We start from the raw sequence: 24,021 nt of genomic DNA, 5'->3' as shown, positions 1-24,021 counted from the left end.
ACATAAAATAAAACACTAATCCACAAAAAGTCCTTTGAGTTATGATAGCTCTGTGTGAGATGACAGTCTTTAGGTCTGGGCAGCCTTGCAGGGGGAGCCGAAGCCGGACTCCAATGCATGTAACAAGAGAAAAACAAAGAGCAGGCGCCACTTAGATAAAACTGTACCCTTTAATATTAAAATAGTATTAAAGCACTCACATATTAGTTACTGTATGTAGGCATATATGGAAGTCCAAATGACAGCTCGTGTGGATGGTCCCTGCAGCTGTAGATGCTTGCTGTGCTTCGCCGCATGTGGGGGTGCCGGTTCACTATCCAAGCGAAAGTTTCCGGGTGTCACTGCAACGCGTTTCAGTGCTTGTGCCGTGAGGTGATAAAAGACACAGCGCGCACCTTTCTCGAACCCTGAGAAAGGTGTGCGCTGTGACTTTCATCACCTCACAGCGCAAGCACTGAAACACGTTGCATCCTGGTCCTGACGCCACTCCGCCTCACGCGGCACGGTCATATATATATGTTACTTTGCCCAGCCATGCCATTCTGCCGACGTAAATGTACAGGAGCCGGTCCTTAACCGGTTAAAACACTGATTTCCCTAGCTGCAAGTACAGTGCATAATTCATTCTCAGACTCTGAAGTCAGGTTTTAGGGAGTTTCTAACAGCTTGGAAGCATCTGCAGTGTGTTTATATTACAAGTCTGGCAGCCAGCCAAAATTCTGCTTAGGTAGAAAAATAGGGGCTGTGATTTCAGTGGCTCTGTTGTTAAATCTGAAGATGAGGTTCTCTACAAAGCTTATAGCTACAGAGGTATGTGAGAGTTTGTTTAATTTTATTTTTAAAATATGTAAATGCTTGTACATTTTCAAATGTTTACCTTGTTTTATCTAGCTGTTAGTGTAGTTCTATTCCCTGCGTGGTTTGTTTGCCTTACCTTGTAATGATAGCCTTCAGTTTTTTATGATCATGGCTGATCGATTTCCCTTTGTCCATGTATTATTGCAGGTAGCCTGTCCCTATTTACCAGAGGAACAGGCAACTTCCTGTTCCAGGTCACACAGCATCCTATGCATTGCTATTTCCTCTGTGTTACATCTCAAATGTCAGAATGCTAATATGATAAAAACACCTCGTCCAGCATAGTAATCTCTCTGTTAACTGTTCTGCCTGCCTGTGTCTGTGAACTCAGATATAAAATAGATGGCAAACATATCAAGCCTTAGAATTGTGTTTGATTGTGAAATAGGGACAAAATTTGGTAACCAAAAGTTTAGAATAATGCCTTGTACACATGATCGGTTTGTACAAGGGAAAACCTGGGGGAAAACCGAGAACCTGCTTGGTAGCTTTTTCCCCCTAAACACGGTCAGGTTTCCCGACAGGAAAACTGCCATGAGAGCTTTGTTCGGGAAACCCGATCGTGTGTATGCTCCACCGCAGGTTTTCCACATAGGGAAACTGCCGGCTTAAAAAACGCCGGGAATCCTGGCGGGAAAAAAGAAAACATCTTCTCTTTTTTCCCCGCTGGGATTCCCAATGGTTTTCCTGTTGGGAAAACTGCGATGGAGCATACACACGGCCAGGATTCCCAGCCAAAAGCTCTCATGGCAGTTTTCCTGCCAGGAAAACCAGTCATGTGTACGAGGCATTAGCCACTCGTATGTGCAGCAATATGTAACATGAGCAGCACAATCAGCATTTTAATGCACATGTGCCCTCAACACATGTATTTATGTTAATATGCATGTGTATGTGGGGAAGGGAGGTCGCATTTTTTTCTGGGGGGGGGGGGGGGGGGTAGTAGCTTAAGTGTAACCTTTTTACTTTATTTTTTTCACTTCTTTGTTGCTAAACTTTACTTTTTATCACATAGAGGACCAGTACATATAATATCATCAATGTCAAAAGAAAATTCAAGGAGATCCTTGTCTTTGTTACTGTACATTGAATTTTACCATAGCTGACTACACTATTTTACTCCAGTAGCCTTTATTCATACCTGCTTATTCATAAATATATAAATTAGAGGATTAACACAGGTGCTGCTCTTGGCCAGAATGGATGGTATGATGCCCACTATGGGAGAGATGATTCCAGGTTCCCCAAAAGTTGTAATCAAGGAAACTAATCCATAAGGCATCCAGCAGATAAGATAGCAAGTGATCATGCAGAGCACCATAAACAGCAAATGGTGTTCCCTTTTCTGAGCTGAGCTTAGGTTAATCCGCCCCATCTGTAAAGAAAATTAGAAGACAGTTGTTAATCCTACACCCTAATATTGTCTGAACAGCCACTAGTTGCAGCTATATATTTGACTGAATGATTCATAGCTAAAATACATTTCCATTTTTATCAAACCTCCCTATAAGGTTCAAAACAGAAATAATCTGAAAGGCAGTGAAATTTATGGCATGTATTTTTACTTCCCTTGTTACTAGTTGCCTCTTCTTGAATACGATGGCATATATGGAAAATGCTAGCTTCATTTCCACTGATGACAATGTGCTAAATATCCTATTGATTATAGGCTGCATACACTTTTATTCATAGTTTGATTTGGTTAAAAGCCCACTTAAAAAAAAAAAGTAGGGGTAGATTCAGAGAGAAGATACGACGGCGTATCTCCAGATACGCTGTTGTATCTCTGAGTCCGGCCGGTCGTATCTATGCGCCTGATTCATAGAATCAGTTACGCATAGATTTCTCTAAGATCCGACCGGCGTAAGTGTTTTACACCGTTGTATCTTAGGCTGCATATTTACGCTGCCCGCTAGGTGGCGCTTCCATAGATTTACGCGAGGAATATGCAAACGAGCTAGATACGCCGATTCAGAAACGTCCGTTCGGTCGGTGCATTTTTTTACGTCGTTTACGTTAGGCTTTTTTCGGCGTATAGTTACCCCTGCTATATGAGGCTTATCCTATGTTAAGTATGGTCGTCGTTCCGCGTCGAGTTTTGGAAATTTTAAGTCGTTCGCGAATAAAGCTGGACGTCATTTACGTTCACGTCGAAAGCAATGACGATTTGCGGCGGAATTTAGAGCATGCGCATGCGCCGTTCGTAACAAACGTCAAGTATGCAGGGTCACAGTTAATATACATAAAACACACCCACATCATCCACATTTGAATTATGCGTGCTTACGCCAACACAGATACGTTGCGCCGCCGTAACTAAGGGCGCAAGTTCTTTCTGAATACAGAACTTGCGCCCTAAATTACGGCGGCGTAACGTATCTGAGATACGTTACGCCGTGCATAAAGATAAACTATTCTATCTGAATCTACCCCGTAGTGTGTACCAGGCTTAAAGGATCTTGATCAACATACCATTGTGTTTGCACCTGTGCCTGGTCACAGCTGCTCCTCCAGAACTATGAGTGGGTCTTTATCTGTATGTTCATGCCTCAACGTGGATGTGGTGTCATACATGTACTGTATGTGCTAGACATGTGCATTCGTTTTCTTCCGAATGCATTTTCGTCCGAATTTTGGGTATTTTCATATCGTTTTAACAAACGAAAACTAACGCGCAAAATTCAAAATCCGAAAGATCCGTTTCGTTGCTACAACAGTTGGATATAGATAGGAGATTCTACATGACACTGACAATAGCAATCTGTGTCTATCGAAACTGCGGTCGAATGTGCCTAAGCTTAACTCTATTAGTCCAACATTATTCTACATAGAGAGGAAAGATTCGACATTAGGAGAAAAGATTCGACATTATAGAGACAGTGGTGGGGTAGACCATTCGACATGAACGATGAAGATTCGACGAAGCAGAGAAAAACATACAAACGTCAAATCTGCCATTGAAGGCTTATGGTGTCTGTTGAAAATTCTTAGAAGATTCGACAAGCAGCTAAACTGTACAACGCCGCAATCGTACATTTCCGGTCAAATGCTCGGCCCATAGGCTATAGAAGAATTAGAATGTTGGTCGACTAGTAATAATAATTTATAAATATAATTATTAATAGAGTCATACAACATTGCTTGTAGGCAGAACATTCGACTGGGAATGTACGATTGCGGCGTCGTACAGTTTAGCTGCTCTGTTAAATCTTCTTAGAACATTCAACAGACACCATAAGCCTTCAATGACAGTTTCAACGTTAATTAATTCGGATTTTCGGACGAATGCATTTTTTAACGAAACAAAATGAATAAAAACGAATTTCGGGAGTCACTAAATAAATGTATCTTTCGGACAAAAACGAAATTCCGAAACTAAATATTTCAGTGTGCACATGTCTAGTATGTGCATATACATGCCAAGTGCTGCCATTTGCTCAAAATGGGGTATCTAAGCTTAATTCCAAAACACCTTGGTGCTGAAATGATTGTTAGCGTTCCTCATCAGACTGGATGTTATTTGACCTGTTCTTTGGGCTGGCCTGACTAATATTTTTAGAAAAAGAAAAGAAAAAAGAAGGGTGCACCGACCTAGTGCATTACCACTTAAAAGTTTATTAAAATAGAATAAAAGCAATGATCCTACTCACAAAAGGAGCTCCTTTTGTGAGTACGATCATTGCTTTTATTCTATTTTAAAAACCTTTAAGTGGTAATGCACTAGGTCGGTGCACCCTTCTTTTTTTTTTCTAGCCATATGAATACCCACTGTTCTGAGGAGGGCTGCAAGATCCTAGACCTTACCTTAAGACTCAACTACACTACCCATGTTTAGCGAAACACCAGAGCGCAGGAGAATTTTTGTTTCACTGACTAATATTTTACCACGCTTAACCTATCTTCATCATGGCTATATTTGGCCCTGGTTTGCCTACCTGAACCTCTTGTTCTGCCCTCTTCTCACTGCTTTTTTTTTTTTTTTTATTAAAGGTTTTTATTGAACAATTTACAGTTTAAACATATTTCTGCAGGTTATAAGGCAATACTGTGGAAATGCATAGAATGAAATGTGGCTCATGTACATATAAATTCAACAAGTCAGGAACTCATACAAGTTAAACCTGATGCTCAACAAACCGCAGTTGGGCGGAAACCTTCTATCTATGCTAATCACGGGGTTCCCCACTGGGAGTGGTTATGACTCTATGAACCCCCAGTGCATGTGTCCGCGGATGCAAGCCACCTGTCCCAGATTTTGCTGTATTTATCTGGGCAACCTCTGTTGATGTAAATGAACTTCTTGTAGGGCAGTGTGCTATTTATATCTATTTTCCAGTCATTGAAGCTGGGGGGAACGGGTCTCATCCACCGCCTGGCTATAATTTTCCTTGCAGAGAACAGTGTTTCATGTAGGAATATTTTGGTGAATTTGTCCATCTCAGAGTCAGGGAATATCCCTAGTAGACATTGTTTGGGGTCTAGGGTCAAGGGGGATCCCATGTCATCATGTAGGAAGTCCACAATCTGCTTCCACAGACCCTGAAGGACCGGGCACGCCCAAATTAAGTGGAAAAAAGAACCTGTCACCTGTTTACACATTGTGCACAAGGTAGAAGACTGTTGCCTAAAGCGGGCCACTCTTAGGGGGGTAAGATATGCTCGGTGCACGATATATAACTGGGTCAACCTGTCAGAGAGTTTGGGGGATACCGCCTTGCATGAGTCAAGTGCTTCACTCCACTCCTCATCCTCCAGCAAGCCCACCTCCCTTTCCCATCTTGGTTTCTTCTCACTGCTTTTAGTACTTCTTTTGCCTGCTTGCTGCTTAAAGTGGTACTAAATGTAAAATCCAAAAATGACATAAATGTTGCAGTCTGTAACTAGGGTTAATAAAACAGTCTTTGGTTTTCTAAAGCTTCCCATAACTTAGTTTTTACCTGTTGATCCTGCAGTTATATTTCCACCTCCTTTAACAGACCAAGCTGTGCAGCAAAAGTGAAAGTTTCAGGGGTGAGACAAACCATTTAACACTGAAAGGGTGCTTACAATGACCCAATCCATTTATGTAGATCTTTTATCCCAAAATGAAAAAAAATTATGTTTCTGTAAATTCATATAAAGTGTTAGCTGGAGTTGGGCTTTAATTTGTTAATTTAATTTAAATCCACTAGTACATGGGTGCTCAACCTGTGGCTCTCCAGCTGTTGCAAAACTACAATTCCCATAATGCCTCAGCCTTTGGGAGACATGCTTGTACCTGTCAGCGGCTTGCAATGCCTCATGGGAATTGTAGTTCCGCAACAGCTGGAGAGCCACAGGTTGAGCACCCATGCACTAGTACATCTCACACTGCTGCTGTCCAAGGGTGACTCTATTGCTCATCCACAGATATAAAACAGGAAGTGTGTCAGTGACTGAATCACCAGGTGTTAATAAAGGAAAGAAAAACCTAAAAATAAAAACGAATGCAGCTACCTCATTTAATGATTGGTAATCTGCAATATATTAAATTACATTTTTTGGAATTAATATGGCTTTAATGCCATTCTGTGCCTGAGTACCCTGCTGTATGTCAGTTTGGTACTTTAAACTCACTTACAGTGTCTTGGTCCTACCTAAGTTATCATTCACCAATCATGTTCAGATCACAGCAGGATGTGCTGATCATTGAATTTTAGAGAAGCAGAAAATCCAGCCTTTCATTGTTTCTGGTGCAGAACTTTGCCTTTAAACGACAAGTATGGGCAAAGTTTTTTTGGGCTTCTCTTCTGGGTCACAGAAGTACATTTATTTCTGCACTCCTGCGACCCAGATTCAGCCAACAGCTGATGAAGGGGTCCTGCGTGACTCCGAAACATTGCACTTGTCTTTCTGATATGATCTCTCTGCAATAAAAGCCTTTGGATGGTAATTGTAGATCCATGGTGTGCTGGTGAATATGTACACTTTCTTGATGTCTCCATAATCCAGCTGGTAATCGCTGCAGCACCCACCATTGGTGAGCCTTGTTTTCCAGTAAGAGCATGTGACAGGAATATAGATAAGTCTGCAAGGAACCTGACTTTAAGGTCAGGATCCATCCAGATGCCTGACTGGCAGCTGGATCAGCAACTCAGTGTGCCTCTTATGGCCTGAGCTAGTCACTCCCCTCCCCTCCACAGCCTGGTTCTCCAGTGAGAGCTGGGGGGGCAGAGCAATCAGCAGTCATGTGAATGTTTAGTTCTTAGTCTTATGCCGCATAGACACGGTTGGAATTTCCAACAACAAATGTTCGATGTGAGCTTTTGGATAGATATTCCGACCGTGTGTAGGCTCCATCAGAAATTTGCTGTCGGAATTTCCCACAACAAATGTTTGAGAGCTGGTTCTCAATTTTTTTTAGATGCATGCTTGGAATCATTGAACTTAATTTTTCTAGGCTCATCGTAGTGTTGTACGTGACCGCGTTCTTGACGTTCGGAATTTCCGACAACATTTGTGTGACCGTATGTATGCAAGACAGGTTTGAGCGAACAATCTGTTGGAAAAAAATCCAAGGTTTTGTTGTCGGAATGTCCGATCGTGTGCACGCAGCATTAGAGCCAGTGGGGGACAGCTGTAGCATCAGACCAATGCTGCAGCCATATACTATAGGTGAGTATGTGTTTCTCTTTTAAACATAGGTTGAACTACAACAGCCTAAAGATTCTATGTTGCTACATCCTGTGTTTCAGACCTGCTCTGCTTTGGAATATCTGAATAACCTTGACAGCTGTGACCAAGCATTTTTTGTAGCTTTGCCTAAGTGTTACTTATTCTTCACCCTTTGAGGTACCTAGACTAGATATGCAAGAGAGACCCACAGTCCACTCTGGATTTGGTACTTCAAACCTACCTGCTAATATCCTTGGACTTTCTCAATTATTCTGGACAATCCATCCAGCAGAGCATATATAGGTCTACATCTTGAAGATGCTACACAGCAAATCAATTTTCACAAAAGATGAAAAATAAATAGTGTGGGGTCTGTAAATCTGAGCATAGGTCTCTTTTATAATCAAGTGTTAAGATGAAATGGAAGTGCAGCGCAAACAAACAATAAAACACAGTCCAAGATGCTAGAATACAGCTTCACCGGTGAAGATAAATGTTTTCAATAGTGGTGACAATCCCTCCACCTCCGATCTTAGTTTTACACTCACCTCAGAGCATAGACTCATGAGCTAACAGGTAGTCATGCAAGCGGATCCCACACGTGTGACGTGTGATAGGTGGTAGGAACAAATCGATAGAAACTTCTTCTCCAGAACGTTAACCTCAGTAGGGGCACCAAAACATATGTATACAAAAAGAAGGGAGATCTAAGTGCTCACTGTATAAATGTTTAAAAACTACTCGCATTTAATTCAGAGTAATATGAGCATATAGCACAAACGTGTTTTCTCGTTGGAATCGGAATTCTCATTTTGAATTATATCCTTATGGTAACCTTTTTGATGAAATCTGACTGCCAAAATTTGGGATTTTTGTACACATATGTTTTGGTGCCCCTACTAAGATTAACGTTCTGGAAATTTCTATAGATTTGTTCTTACTACCAACCACTTGTGTGGGATCTGCTTTCATTACTACCTCTTAGCTCAGGAGTCTATGCTTTTGAGATGAGCGTAGAACTAAGATCGGAGGTGGAGGGAATGTCACCACTATTGATAACATTTATCTTCACCGGTGAAGCTGTATTCTGGGACTTGTTGTTCATCAGCATCTTGGACTGTGTTTTATTGTTTGTTTGCGCTACACTTGCATTTCATCTTAACACTTGCAATTTTGGACTTTTATTAAAATCTTTTTAGTGGGTTTCAATTGTTTTTGCGTTGATTGCCCCGTCTATTTTACATACTTATTATAATCAGTTAAACACTATTGTTGATACTACACAGCATATAGAGGGCGTGATCAGCTGTTTTCTCGACCCGGGTACACCGCTCTCCGAGATTGGTGGAGTGGTGAGAGATTGACAAGCTAGCGTGACAGCACTATTTTAATTGCTTTACCTTTTGTTCCCCTTGTAAGTGCACAATTGTAAGGGGGGGATGGGACTGACATAAAAACATTTAGATTATGTAATTACTCTATGTGTATGCATCTCTTTGTCGTGAGTGACATCTAGATGGAAAGAGGGGTCCCTGATCCAAAGGACGGATTGTAACACAGGCCCATTTTTTTGGTCTATTTGGTGAAATCATTACCATAGAGGAGAGGTCTCACGCGGTGTGGTGACGGGAACCTTGATTGGATATACACCCTATGAACTATACGGATGAACGTTACATTTATTTATCTATGTATCTGATGATGCTGTGGATAGTGGAATACACACTATATGTGAAAGATTGTCATTGAGTACTGAATGATTAAGTGCTTCTAATGTTGGGATCTTTTGATTTTAACATATGTTTGGTGTATACAGCATATAGGCCTTTAGATTTGAAAATTGTTAGTTCAAGAAATAAAAGGTGATGTCCTTTTTCTTTTTCACACTTGTATCTGTGTACTGTTTCTTTTATTGAGACGAATAAAATTGTTATTTGAAAAAAAATAAAAAAAAATGTTGCAGTGACAGCTGAAGTCAGTAAAGGCCATGTGTATATGTTTTTTTTCAATTCAATTCTATGTAAAGCAACACCTTAACTTATATAACTACTCCAAAAATGATCAAGATCATTGGCTTGTTATATGACATTGGGCCCCAGACTTTCAATTTAGAGAATGTATGTTTTTATGATGATTTCCTGTGATAACTGGACGTAGAGCATGTGTTGTGTGGTTCACCCTGAAATGTAATAGTGCCAGTAATGAATGCAGTGATGAAAAGGTAACTGATAAAGATGGAGTATATTTCACTGCTTTGAGTTGTTATTTAAAGAAAGGAAATAAAGCTTTCCATTCTATGTACTTATTTCAAAACACATCTTAGAAATGAAACACATCCCCAGAAGAAAATGTCAAAGATACATATGTAACAGGAGAAATGTGTCATGGTTTTTCTTCCATCCTGAACACATTTTCCTGAGTTTGTGCGGATGCCCAATGGGTATGTGAAAGTGTTCATGTGCCAGATATTAAGACCAGGGGTCAAGTCCTGGGGAAAAAGTGTGGGAACTCCCACCCAAGATCCACTCCCCCACCAAAAAAAAAAAAAAATTATACGCTCATATGCATAATTACTGAATGCATGTTTTTTTTACTGCATTGCATGTTTTTTTTTTTTTTCGATCCACTGTACCTTACTAATCCTTTATGTTACTGGCCGCTTCCTGTATATGGATTCACCAGGTAGTGTGATGAACAATGACAAAAGCTCCCAGGAAACATTGCAGCATCGAGGAAGTGACGAAATACCCACACACTACCTGATTAATCCATAAAGGATTACTAAGGTTCATCTGCCCCTGACAGTGACTCGAGCTGGGCATCGCCGCTTAGTGAAGGATTGGCTCGGGCGGCTCGGCTGCTCTAATCCTGCAAAGGGAACTGAGTTCCTGCTGTGAAAAAAGTGCAGGAACTCCGTTCCCACGCGTTCCCACAGGACATGAGCCCTGATTAAGACACTTGAGCAGGTTTTGCTTGCTGTGTGACACAATTGCTGTATTTAAAATCCATTCAAATGTCATTTTTACAATGTAGGTACTTATGTTTAATAGATAAAACTTAAAATGGCCCAAGATCTAGGCTGTTCATTTTTTTGCCCTGCTTACATGAAAGTAATCATTGTTTTCCATCACGCATACATAAAGCAGTTCTTTAGGCTGGGTTCTCACACATGTGAACTGGTTTCTCAATGGAGCGGCCATGGTTGAAAAAGGGTCCTGTGCGTGTTTGGGTTCGGTTCAGTTGCAAATTCAGGCAAAAATTCGGACCTGAACCAGTGAACAGACACACATCGGACCCCAGGCACGAACCCGCAGCCACACATATGAGAACATGGCTTAAGGAGATATAGCAAAGTGGTTGTACTAGACTCATTTCACTAAAAGTCCATGGACAGATAAAACTTCAGACATTTATTCCGTAGCTCAACACTAGCCAACTACTTTTTATTGTTCCCCAGGATGACGTCAGAGTGTGACAAAATGGGAGTCGGGAGGTTTGGCGTGCTGACGTCATCGCAATGGGTACCCTAGTGGACGGGTGTTCACTTGTCGGCCGGCTTTTATAATCTGTGCAAATTTATTCTTCTTACGTGTAAGTGGAACTTTTGTTTGGTAAATAAATGTTCTTAATACGATTGGTGAGCTCCTTTTTTCTGGGTCATCGTTACCATTGAATAAACGAGTCTCCCTGGCTAGTTTGCTGTGACTTCCTGTCCCTATCAAATCAAGTATCTGAGAGCTGTTTTTACAAGCCCATGTTAGCTTGCCTCTGGTAAGCACGCATTTTATGTGGTGGAGGTGCATGAGTTTATGGTGTCGTCACTAGTTATACCAAGACTCTACACATATTACATACTAATTCACAATATCACTTTTGTTGGGCTGGATGTTTTTTCAAATTGTATTCACATTATTTGGTATTAACCTTTGTTTCAACACGTTTTCTCTGATTATTGTTAGTACAGCTAATTTGTATCACCTTTTTTCACCTGGTGATCTGGCCAGTAACACACTTAGGATGCCTACATTCTGGATGAAGGAGAAACAGAGACACCTTTGTTTAATAGCATTGTTAGTCGGGGGGGGGTAGTATTAGATGTACTTGCAGATTTATATACACTAAACAAAAACGCTTTATTAGCAGTTACGGCAACATTTTTTTTTTCCTTTCAGGATAAAAGTTTTACGTAAATACAACCTTACCATTGTAAACACCACTGTCGGTGTTAAATAGTTTTTCTCAGCCCTCTAACTGCTGTATCTGCGGGACAGCTTGTTCTCTTGAATAAGAAACAGACTGGCAGGATCACCAGGTGAAAATAAATTAAAGAAAGCCTAAAAAGATAAAACTAATTCAGTCATCACATCTAAGAATTGGTAAGCTGAAATATATTAAAAAATATAATCTTTTGGGTTTATTACTGCTTTAAACTGGAACAAAGTTGCAACTTTAAGAAAAACTCACAAAGGTTGGGACCTGTGTTCAGGCAAAGGGACTGATTGGATGCCTCTGTCTGAATGTCACCATCACATTGCACATACTGTATGTGTCCCATAAGTATGGCAGGGTTTTGATGCTGTGACTCAAGGGAACCTGGAGCTTTACTAGAATTTAAAATAAGTAAAAGGAGTAGACAATGGGATTTTAAAGGTGCCACACACAGGAAATGTATAATAATATACAAATGTTATTATAAACATAAAAATGACATTATTTTTGATAAAACATCATGTCATGAAATATCCATGCAGTATTTATGCAATGTATTCATCTCTACAGGTTTCGCCAAACTATGACTTCTTCAGGAGACTTTGTGAATACTGCAAACTGATCACTATAAATTCAGAAAACAATATATTGGATGCAGAGGAGATGGGGGGGGGATATAAAATAACCCCAAAACATGGCGACTTTATGCTGCAGCCCTGCTTTGGGAGAGATATATTTACCTAATTTGTCCGCAATTGTAGAGGTAAGATTCCTGGTCCCTGTTTGCTGGCATAGGCACCTGCTATGGGAGTTATATCTAAGTTGTAATTTTTAGTTATTTCAGTTCAAGCATTTTTTGAAGACCAACTGCTGCTAATGCTATGTATTTGTTATGCAGCTGAATGAACTATGATATTGACCTGATATAACGGATCTCTGTGACTCCATATAGTCCATCTTTATGGGCTCTTTTGGATCTCTGTCAGTGGTAGGTATAGCCTATTTTCCTGGCTGTGTTTGGCTGTAATTATCTGCTTATATTGAGTAATTTACTCTTAATCCATCTCCTCCATAGGCAGACTCATTTGGGGTCTATATTCTACCCTGTGTGGTTACTGATATCTTCTTGCTATACTCAGATGATGCTGGACATTTAGTGGAAATCTTTTTTTCCTAAATTCAGGTGAGGGAGTCCCCCAGATTGCCTAAGAAGATTTGCACTTATTGATATTAAACACTATAGTAGTAGGGTGTAACCCACCCATATGTATTCATTGTATATTCTTTGTTTTCTATACATACTAACATATTGAACATGAATTTCTAGTGAACTATTATGCAGTATTCATAAAGTATCCTGAAAAAGTAACAGTTTGGTGAAACATGTAGAGATGAACACATTGCATCAGTACTGTATGGATATTTCAGGACACTATTATAAGGTTTTATAAAAAATAATTACATTTTAATGTTTATAATACAAATTTGATATTTTTATACATTTCCTGTGTGTGGCACCTTTAAAATCCCATCTTCTACTCTTTTTACCTATTTTTAATGTTTTGAGGGATGTGGTGCCTAGGGAATTTCAGACGCCAGTTATGTTCCTACTTACTAGAAGTTACTCATAGACTCTGCTAAGAGTGGCTTGGGAATAAAATTGACTTTGCTACTGTAGTGCCGGGCTCCCAATGGCTTGGGCGCTACTATAAATTTAGGGGTTGTCTGAGCCCATGGTTGGGCTCAGACCTTACCATTTCTGTGTAAATTAGCCTCTGTTCTGGCTATGGTTGTGCTTGATACAAATTTTCCCTTGTTGCCAGTAGGTTGCGTTACCACCTCAGGCCCATGTTGGGACTCGGGCGAACCATGGTGTGTTAAATGACCCTTCTCGGCAGCAGCCCAGTGGGAGTGGTCCCCCGCTGTGCATGCTGGGAAGGGCTACTTAAGGGGCAGAGGCCGTTTTCCCGGGTTCCTTCGCCTCATGTCCCTCCTGGCGCGAGGTGCGTGTGTGTGATTTCAGCCTTGGGACCACGTTGGTCCGAGGCTGTATTCCTATCAGGTAGGCCCAGCTGTGCTGGCTGGGGCCTATGGTTCTAGAAGGGATCCCAAAGCTGTCCATCCAAGTGGGGGAAGCTCCTTAATGAAGGAAACCGGTGCAGGACCTGCCCTGGAGGAGACCAAGCAAGGCAAGCTGATGTCTTGGGATAGGCCTGGTGACCTCGTTAAAGAAAAGGGATCCACTGCTCAATTTGTCAAATGCCGCGTACACACGATCGGTTTGTCTGATGAAAACGGTCTGATGGACCGTTTTCATCAGACTAACCGATCGTGTGTGGGCCCCATTGGTTATTTATCCATCGGTTAAAAAACTAGGAACTTGTTTTAAAATTATCTGATGGTTAACTAACCGATAGAAAAAAACGATCGTCTGTGGGCACGTCCATCGGTTAAAAATCCACGCATGCTCAGAATCAAGTCGACGCATGCTCGGAAGCATTGAACTTCATTTTTCTCAGCACGTCGTTGTGTTTTACGTCACCTCGTTCTGACACGATCGTTTTTTTAACTGATGGTGTGTAGGCAAGACTGATGAAAGTCAGCTTCATCGGATATCTGATGAAAAAATCTATCAGACTGTTTTCATCGGATGAACCGATCGTGTGTACAGGGCATAACAGTTGAAGGTTTTACATCTTGTGTGGACATTGCAATTTCTACAGACTTTCTACCCTGGACAATGAACTTAGAGGTAACGTGCAAAACCCAAAATCTAAACCAGCAGCTCCTTCGGGAGTAGTGCTAAACTACAAACTATATTTTCTGTCTCCCCTAGTTTTTACAACTAAATACTTTAAATACAAGCACCCATTTTCTATTTCTACTGTGGTGCCTATGATACTTTATTATTAAAGAAGTGTTGTGAAAAATAGTCAATACCTTGCACAGACCGTGCACAGAAATTTGAGGTGAAGAGTGTTTTATATATTTGATTAATGACAGGCCAATAAAAGGCTGTAAAATAGTATGTTAGGAAAAGAGACTTTGGGGTTGATTTACTAAAACTGTAGAGTGCGAAATCTGGTGGAGCTTTTCATAGAAACCAATCAGCTTCCAGTTTTTTTTTGTTTTGTTTTTTTCATCAAAGCCTTTCTAAACAAGTTGAAGGTAACCGCTGATTGACTACCATACACAGCTGCAGCATATTTTGGCACTATCCAGTTTTAGTAAATCAACCCCTTTAGGTCCTCTATAGGTAGCCTGTACATATGTGATCTAAAGGAGGAAAACAAATGAATAAATACAAACTACATGAAGAAGAAAATACAGAAACTCTATGCTGTCAAGAACTCTAGTTAAAAATCGAATTGAAGGTTCCATAGCTTCCAGGCAATCAGGATCACTGATTGTTTATTATTCATTTGTAATGGTTTAGTGTGCTTTTTTAAACTCATTGGGATTGATTTACTAAAGGCAAATAAGATATTAACTTTGCAAGGGAAGCTGCTCTGTGAAAGAGAATTTCCCCCAGTAATTACAGCGTAAGAAATGCCTAACTATAACTGTTCTTAAAAATGTTCCCTCCCCCTCCTCTTACCCATCCTGTCTACCCTGTAAAAAAAGAAAAATCTGTGTACTTACATATTTTTACTCTGCTTCAGTCTAGTTACGTGATCCTGCATCTCCAACTCCCCTGTGTAAGGTGCACTCAACAACAGCTGTGAATTCTGGGAGATGTGACATTACCCATAAGTTTCTATGGCCCAGCTATTGCTGAAGCTCCCTCCTCTTCCCTGCAGCAGCTGCTCAGTGACACAGGGGAGCTAGAGCTACAAGATCACATGACCAGACAGGAGCGGTTTAAAATTAGGTAAGTACACAGATCTTTTATTTTTATTTTTTATAATGGGTAGGCAGGATAGGTATGATGAGGGTGGAGAGAGCATATTTTTAAAGCAGAGGTTCACCGCTAAAATGCTGTTTTTACCCTTAGAGTGATGCTCATTTAGTCTAGGGGAATCGGCTAGTTGTTTTAAAATCGAACCTGTACTTACCTTTTTAGAGAGCGATCTTCTCCGCCACTTCCGGGTATGGGCTGCGGGACTGGGCGTTCCTTCTTGATTGACAGTCTTCCGACGGTCGCATCCATCGCGTCACGATTTTCCGAAAGTAGCCGAACGTCGGTGCGCAGGCGCAGTATAGAGCCGCACCAACGTTCGGCTTCTTTCGGCTACTCGTGACGCGATGGATGCGACCGTCGGAAGCCTGTCGGAAGACTGTCAATCAAGAAGGAACGCCCAGTCCCGAAGACCCATACCCAGAAGTGGCGGAGAAGATCGCCCAACGGTAAGTACTGCTCGGGTTTTAAAACAACTAGCCGATTCCCCTAGACACAACGAGCATCAATCTAAGGGAATCGAAGTTAAAAAAAAACATTTATGGGAGAACTCCTGCTTTAAGAATAGTTATAGTTAAGCTCTTCTTAACCACTTGTCTACCGGGCCTATTCTGGCACTTCTTCATTTTATTTACCTCCACCACATCTCTCCTTCATGTAAAAATCAAAAATGTTTTGCTAGAAAATTAATCAGAACCTCCAAACTTTATATATATATATATATATTTTTAGAAGACACCCTAGGAAATAAAATGGCGGTCATTGCAACTTTTTTTCTCGCACAGTATTTGCGCAATAATTTTTCAAGTGCCTTTTTTGGAAAACAAAACGGTTTCATGAATTAAAAAATAACAAAACAGTAAAGTTAGCCCAATTTTTTTGTATAATGTGAAAGATGAAGTTGCGCCGAGTAAATAGATACCTAACATGTCACGCTTTAAAATTGCGCACACTCATGAATTGCGCCAAACTTCGGTACCTAAAAATCTCCATAGGCGACGCTTTAACATTTTTTACAGGTTACTATTTTCGAGTTACAGAGGAGGTCTAGTGCTAGAAGTGCTGCACACGCTCTATCGCATGCAGCGATACCTCACATGTGGGGTTTGAACGGCGTTTACATATGTGGACGGGACTTACATGCGTGTTCGTTTCTGAGTGCAAGCTACCGGGGACAGGGGCGTTTAAAAAATAAATAATTTAATTTAATTTTTATTTTACTTAATTTTTTTTTTTTTACACTTTTTTTTTATTTTATCACTTTTATTCCTATTACAAGGAATGTAAACATCCCCTGTAATAGGAATCACTGTGACACTGTGAATCACCGATCTTATGCCAACAGCCGCGATTGCGGCTTTGTTTACTTCCGGGTACCCAAGCATGACATCACAACGTCGCGCCCGGGCCTCCGACAGTCATAGAGATGACTGGTGACCATCTGGTCACCGGAAATCTCTATCGTCCGGACGATTCGTTCTCCGGGCCCCCGATGGCACGGAGAGCCCGGCTGGCACGGGAGAGCCCGGAGGCATTATTCAGATATCACCGCACAAAGTCGAGGACATCTAATGACATCCTCGGTGAACAAGTGGTTAAACTTTTATAAAAGTGGTAAAGTTTCACTTTTCAAAAAAAACTCACTCATGTGTAAGGGAAATGAAAAAAAAAATACGCATTTTTACTTCCACATGATGATGGAGGCCAACAGCACATCTTCACCTCATTCACTAAGCTTCGAGGATAATTTCCTTACAAAGTGCAACTTCCACTGTAATGTGAACAGCCTATTTACTTTTAGTAAATTAATCCCATTATGGCCAACATATTTTATATCTAATAGAATTTAATATTGGAGCCAGGAAAATAAAATTGAACTTACCCCTCGAATGACTTTGACAATGTGTCCATAGCTAAATATCATAACAAGCAGAGGTAAGACCAGACAGAACAGGAAGAGGCACACAATATACGATACATTGTTTTGTGACCTTGAGTGCCATACCACCGAACATGTTGTTCCCGAACTTTCCAGGCCATAGCTGCTCCAGCCAAAAAGAGGTGGTACTGTCCATAACAGAGAGTAGAGCCAGGATCCAATGATACATAGCCAAGCCTTTCTGTAGTTGGAGGCATCAACTTTTCGGCATTTTAGCACTGTTTGGTATCGCTCATAGGATAACATAGACAGGGAAACCAGGGACACAATACCTGCAGTACAGATTATGTGGTTAGAATTTTCATGAAAATATATTTCTACACACAACCATAAAAAAAAAGACGATAAAAATGGAAACAGTAAGTTATAGGGCAACTCTGCTTTAACTGCAACTCCACTTTCATGGAAACAAAATACAGCAAATAAAAAACACAATATAGCATATATAATTGCTACACAAGCCATGTTGTCATTTAATGTAATTAAAAATTACCTTTCCTTTTCAATCTGCAGCTACTGTAATTTTCTGTAGAATTCTGTAAGATTTATTGCAATATCGCAACCTATTATTTCCTGCTTGTGTGATTGGCTCACTGATTTTCCTGAAAGTCTGCACTAAGATACAAGCTAAATTTTAGGCAGGCCCCACAATAGGAATTTCAGTTTTGGTGAGATATTCCCCAAGAGTTAAATACTTCTAAAGGTATGGAGACCCTGCAGCTTTTCTTATAAGAATACTGAGAGTGCACCAGCTGATTATAATGAACCAGCCACTCCTCTTTAGAATCAGTCTGCAAGAGCAAGAATCTACTACAAAGAGATCTTGAGTTTTTGGTCTGGCTAAGGGTAGACACCAAAAAAGATGCAACTCATCCCGAAATTAAATTTGAGATACAAAGAAAAATAAGTGGGTCTATAGTGGTGCTTAAATGTGGTAATTCCATAACAATAGAAGACTCAAATACAATCTTATGTGATCTTTTTCTCTCTGTAGGATGGATATCAACGTTTTGTTAAAAAGTTGCTGGTGGTAGGTGAGGGTCACATGTGGTTGCATGGCAGCAATCCAGTTAGACCAGGGGTCTCCAAACTGCAGCCCGAGGGCCAGATATGGCCCTTTGCTAGCCTTTATCTGGCCCTTGGGGCACTATTCCTCCAACTGAAATGAAGCACTATTCCTCCCACTGACACCTACAAGGGGGCACTATTTCCTCTACAGATATCAATGATAGGATACTATTCCTCCTACTGATAGGGGCCCTACTCCTCCTCCTACTGACCACCCTGAGGCCATATTTATTCTCACTGGTACTGGGCCCAGACATTTTCTGCCCCGCTGGCCACAATTTGGCCCTCCTAAAGTCTGAAGGACAATAAACTGGCCCTTTGTTTGAAAAGTTTGGAGACCCCAGATTTTTTTTCTAGAAATTCAATTTAAAGGTATATTAACTACTAGCCGACCAGCCACCGTCATTATACGGCGGCAGGTCGGCTCTTCTGGGCGAGAGCCCGTAGCTATACATCCGCTCCTCGAGCGGCCACTAGGGGCGCGTGCGCACGCCCCCCGCACGCCCCGACTCCCGTGCGTGTGCCCGGCGGGCTCGATCGCCGCCGGGCACCCGCGATTGCTCGTTACAGAGCGGGGACCGGGAGCTGTGTGTGTAAACACACAGCTCTTGGTCCTGTCAGCAGGGGAAATGCTGATCTTCTGTTCATACAATGTATGAACAGAGGATCAGTGTTTCCCCTAGTAAGGCCACCCCCCCCCCCCACAGTAAGAACACACAGGGACATACTTAACCCCTTCCCCGCCCCCTAGTGTTAACCCCTTCACTGCCAGTGGCATTTTTATAGTAATCCAATGCATTTTTATAGCACTGATCGCTATAAAAATGCCAATGGTCCCAAAAATGTGTCAAAAGTGTCCGAAGTGTCCGCCATAATGTCGCAGTACCGAAAAAAAATCGCTGATCGCCGCCATTACTAGTAAAAAAAATATATTAATAAAAATGCCATAAAAATACCCCCTATTTTGTAAACGCTATAACCTTTGCGCAAACCAATCAATAAACGCTTATTGCGATTTTTTTTACGAAAAATAGGTAGAAGAATACGTATCGGCCTAAACTGAGGGAAAAAATTTTTTTTTTATATATTTTTGGGGGATATTTATTACAGCAAAAAGTAAAAAATATTATTTTTTTTCAAAATTGTCGCCCGACCTGCCGTTACAGCAAAAAGTAAAAAATATTATTTTTTTTCAAAATTGTCGCCCGACCTGCCGTCATTATATGGCGGCAGGTCGGCTCTTCTGGGCGAGAGCCCGTAGCTATACGTCCGCTCCTCGAGCGGCCACTAGGGGCGCGTGCGCACGCCCCCCGCACGCCCCGACTCCCGTGCGTGTGCCCGGCGGGCTCGATCGCCGCCGGGCACCCGCGATTGCTCGTTACAGAGCGGGGACCGGGAGCTGTGTGTGTAAACACACAGCTCTCGGTCCTGTCAGCAGGGGAAATGCTGATCTTCTGTTCATACAATGTATGAACAGAGGATCAGTGTTTCCCCTAGTAAGGCCACCCCCCCCCCCCACAGTAAGAACACACAGGGACATACTTAACCCCTTCCCCGCCCCCTAGTGTTAACCCCTTCACTGCCAGTGGCATTTTTATAGTAATCCAATGCATTTTTATAGCACTGATCGCTATAAAAATGCCAATGGTCCCAAAAATGTGTCAAAAGTGTCCGAAGTGTCCGCCATAATGTCGTAGTACCGAAAAAAAATCGCTGATCGCCGCCATTACTAGTAAAAAAAATATATTAATAAAAATGCCATAAAAATACCCCCTATTTTGTAAACGCTATAACCTTTGCGCAAACCAATCAATAAACGCTTATTGCGATTTTTTTTACGAAAAATAGGTAGAAGAATACGTATCGGCCTAAACTGAGGGAAAAAAAAATGTTTTTATATATTTTTGGGGGATATTTATTACAGCAAAAAGTAAAAAATATTATTTTTTTTCAAAATTGTCGCTCTATTTTTGTTTATAGTGCAAAAAATAAAAACCGCAGAGGTGATAAAATACCACCAAAAGAAAGCTCTATTTGTGGGAAAAAAAGGACGCCAATTTTGTTTGGGAGCCACGTCGCACGACCGCGCAATTGTCAGTTAAAGCGGCGCAGTCCCGAATCGCAAAAAGTGCTCTGGTCTTTGACCAGCAATATGGTCCGGGGGTTAAGTGGTTAAGGTTACTTTATTTTTAGATTTATATTTTTTAAACTGATATTTTATATATTTTTTTACCATTAGTATAAAATCTTTGTTTTATGATGCCAGGCAAAGCTTAGCAGAGCAAACGCAAAGGTATTGCAAAACTGCTATAAAGACTATGGCCCAGATTCTCAAAGGGCTTACGACGGCGCAAAGCAATGAACGCCGTCGTAAGTCCTAATCTGGGCCGTCGTATCTATGCGACTGATTCTTAGAATCAGTTACGCATAGATATCCATTAGATCCGACAGGTGTAAGGCTCTTACGCTGTCGCATCTTAAATGCATTTTTTTTTTTTTTGCCGCTAGGTGTCGCCTCCGTCGTTTTCCCCATCGAGTATGCAAATTAGCAAAATACGCGAATTCCCGAACATACGCGCGGTCGACGCAGTGAAGTTACAACGTTTACGTTAGATTTGCGACGCGTAAAGTTGCCCCTGCTATATGAGGGGCAACCAATGTTAAGTATGGCCGTCGTTCCTGCGTCGAAATTTTAAAATTTCCGTCGTTTGCGTAAGCCGTCCGTGAATGGGGCTGGACGCCATTTACGTTCATGTCGAAACCAATAACGTCCTTGCGACGTCATTTGGCGCAATGCACGTCGGGAAATTTTAGGGACGGCGCATGCGCATTGCGTTCGGCGCGGGAACGCGCCTAATTTAAATGCTATACGCCCCCTACCTGCCTAATTTGACTTAGGCGTGCTTGCGCCGGGTGATTTACGCTACGCCGCCGCAACTTTACAGGCAAGTTCTTTGTGAATAAAGCACTTGCCTGTAAAACTTGCGGCGGCGTAACGTAAACCAGATACGTTACGCCCGCACAGTTTTACGCCCAGATACGAGAATCTGGGCCTATGTCTCATGATACCACTAGATGTTACAGCATATCGGTAGTGCTGTACATGTTACTGCAAAATGAATACATGCAGTACCTGCCGGTTCATAACCATGTACTAGCTAAGAAGAAATATTACTATTTTCCTTTGCAATTATTTTGAGATTACAGCTTGGTTTCTATTTAATGCACACGGTAAAGATTAGGTTGTGCTCATTTTAAATAAATTATACCATTAAGAAAAAAACTGCTTCAAACTAAAATAGGCAGCTGTTCCAAAAAATGCAATGCAGAAAAATAAATCCTAGCATCTATAGGGCTTACCACAGAGTAAAGCTGACCATCGATAATTCATTGTGAAAAAAAAAAAACTGATTCCCCCATCCACACAAGTGTGGGGGATAGAGGAATCCTTCCTGCTTGAGACAAAGAGCAGAGACCCTCCACTGTCCGAATAAACTTGTCAGCATTTCCAACATTCTGTACTGGTAACACACATCGGTCTCCTCTCCTCTGACAGGACATGGATCTGTGTGTTTACACACACAGATCCATGGTCCTGCTGTGATTGTGGGCAATCGCGGGTGCCCGGCGGGCACGCGCACTGAGTCCCGAGCGATGCGGCGCCGCCCGGGAATCCCAGGGTGTCATATGACGTCCACCCGGAGGGAGGGAGGGTTCCCACCGACGACAATAACACGGTAGGGAAGGGGTTAAAAATGAAGACACATGTAACCTTATTACAGAATAAAAAAAAAATCTCCGTATCAAGCAATGATGATTAATGTGTCAAATTTAGACAGTGAAATTACATTTCTAATGTGGTACATCACCTCCAAACTACATGCATCTCGCTCTCGGTGTAGGCTCAATCTACTAAGGGATAGCTATTAAGAACATTGATAATTAGGTTTCTTGGCCCTTAACAAAGGATTCCACAAGGCCTGTCTGTAATTACAGTAACTGCATTAAGAGAAAGCTACAGTCCATTTCTGACAGCGTCTATTACGTGATGTATCTCTTACCTTTGGGGTTACTGAGGTGGCAACTGAATTCTTTTCTTTTTCAGAAAATAATTAGTCTGAAGTGCTCACTGATAAACTGACCAAAGGGAGGACTATAATGAAGCACTATTAAAGTTAAGTCAATAAATTGATGTGCTGTATATATTGGGACATGTAGGGTAAGTAAAGTAATTACATGCAGTAATCCATATCTACCAATCACTCAGTAATATTCTTTAACTGATCCTAATTTGATAAATTTAAGTCTAATGCCACGTACACACGATCGGTTAAACCGATGAGAATGGTCTGATGGACCGTTTTCATCGGTCAAAACCAATCGTGTGTGGGCACCATCGGTTAGTTAACCATCGGTTAAAAAAAAGGCAACTTGTTTTAAAATTAACCGGTGGATTCCTAACCGATAGGACAAAACTGATCGTTAGTAGGCACGACCATCGGTTAAAAATCCACGCATGCCCAGAATCAAGTCGACGCATGCTTGGAAGCATTGAACTTCTTTTTTTTTCAGCACGTCGTGGTATTTTTACGTCACCGCATTCTGACACGATCGTTTTTTTAACCGATGGTGTGTGGGCGCGACGGAAAACAAAACAAACAAAATTGGCGTCCTTTTTTTCCCACAAATAAAGCTTTCTTTTGGTGGTATTTGATCACCTCTGCGGTTTTTATTTTTTGTGCTATAAACAAAAATAGAGCGTCAATTTTGAAAAAAAATCTATATTTTTTACTTTTTGCTATAATAAATATCCCCCAAAAATATATAAAAAAAACGTTTTTTTTCCTCAGTTTATGCCGATACGTATTCTTCTACCTATTTTTTGTAAAAAAAAATCGCAATAAGCGTTTATCGATTGGTTTGGGCAAAATTTATAGCGTTTACAAAAGAGGGGATAGTTTTATTACATTTTTATTAATTGTTTTTTTTTTTACAACTAATGTACAGCGATTTTTTTCATGACTGCGACATTATGGCGGACACTTCGGACAATTTTGACACATTTTTGGGACCATTGTCATTTTCACAGCAAAAAATGCATTGGGGTTATGTGTGACCTGAATGGGGTTATGTGTGACCTGAAGTGTGTTTACAACTGTAGGGGGTGTGGCTGTAGGTGTGACGTCATCGATTGTGTCCCCCTATAAAAGGGATCACACGATCGATGACGCCGCCACAGTGAAGAACGAGGAAGCTGTGTTTACATACAGCTCTCCCCGTTCTTCAGCTCCGGGGACCGATCGCGGGACTCCAGCGGCGATCGGGTCCGCAGGTCTCGTGGTCACAGTCACGGAGCTTCGGACCGGGTCGCGGGCGCACGCCACTGCTGGGCTTAAAGGGCAACGTACATATACGT

At 41.3% G+C, this 24,021-nt stretch overlaps 1 protein-coding gene across 1 annotated transcript in view; it reads right to left on the bottom strand.

The window, feature by feature from the left end:
• Positions 1–24,021, bottom strand: part of LOC120913645 (pinopsin-like) — a 43,760-nt gene that overhangs the window by 2,267 nt on the left and 17,472 nt on the right. Inside the window, exons 2-3 of the mRNA XM_040323757.1 lie at positions 17,481–17,809; positions 2,000–2,233 (exon numbers count right to left, since the gene is read on the bottom strand). Of these exons, the coding sequence (XP_040179691.1) occupies positions 2,000–2,233; positions 17,481–17,809 (563 nt within the window). The remainder of the gene's footprint in view (positions 1–1,999; positions 2,234–17,480; positions 17,810–24,021) is intronic.

The sequence above is a fragment of the Rana temporaria genome, chromosome 9 (assembly GCF_905171775.1).
Source record: "Rana temporaria chromosome 9, aRanTem1.1, whole genome shotgun sequence".
Taxonomy (NCBI): Eukaryota; Metazoa; Chordata; class Amphibia; order Anura; family Ranidae; genus Rana; species Rana temporaria.
Note: the sequence above shows the minus strand (reverse complement) of the source record. Positions and strands in the feature narration are given on the sequence as shown.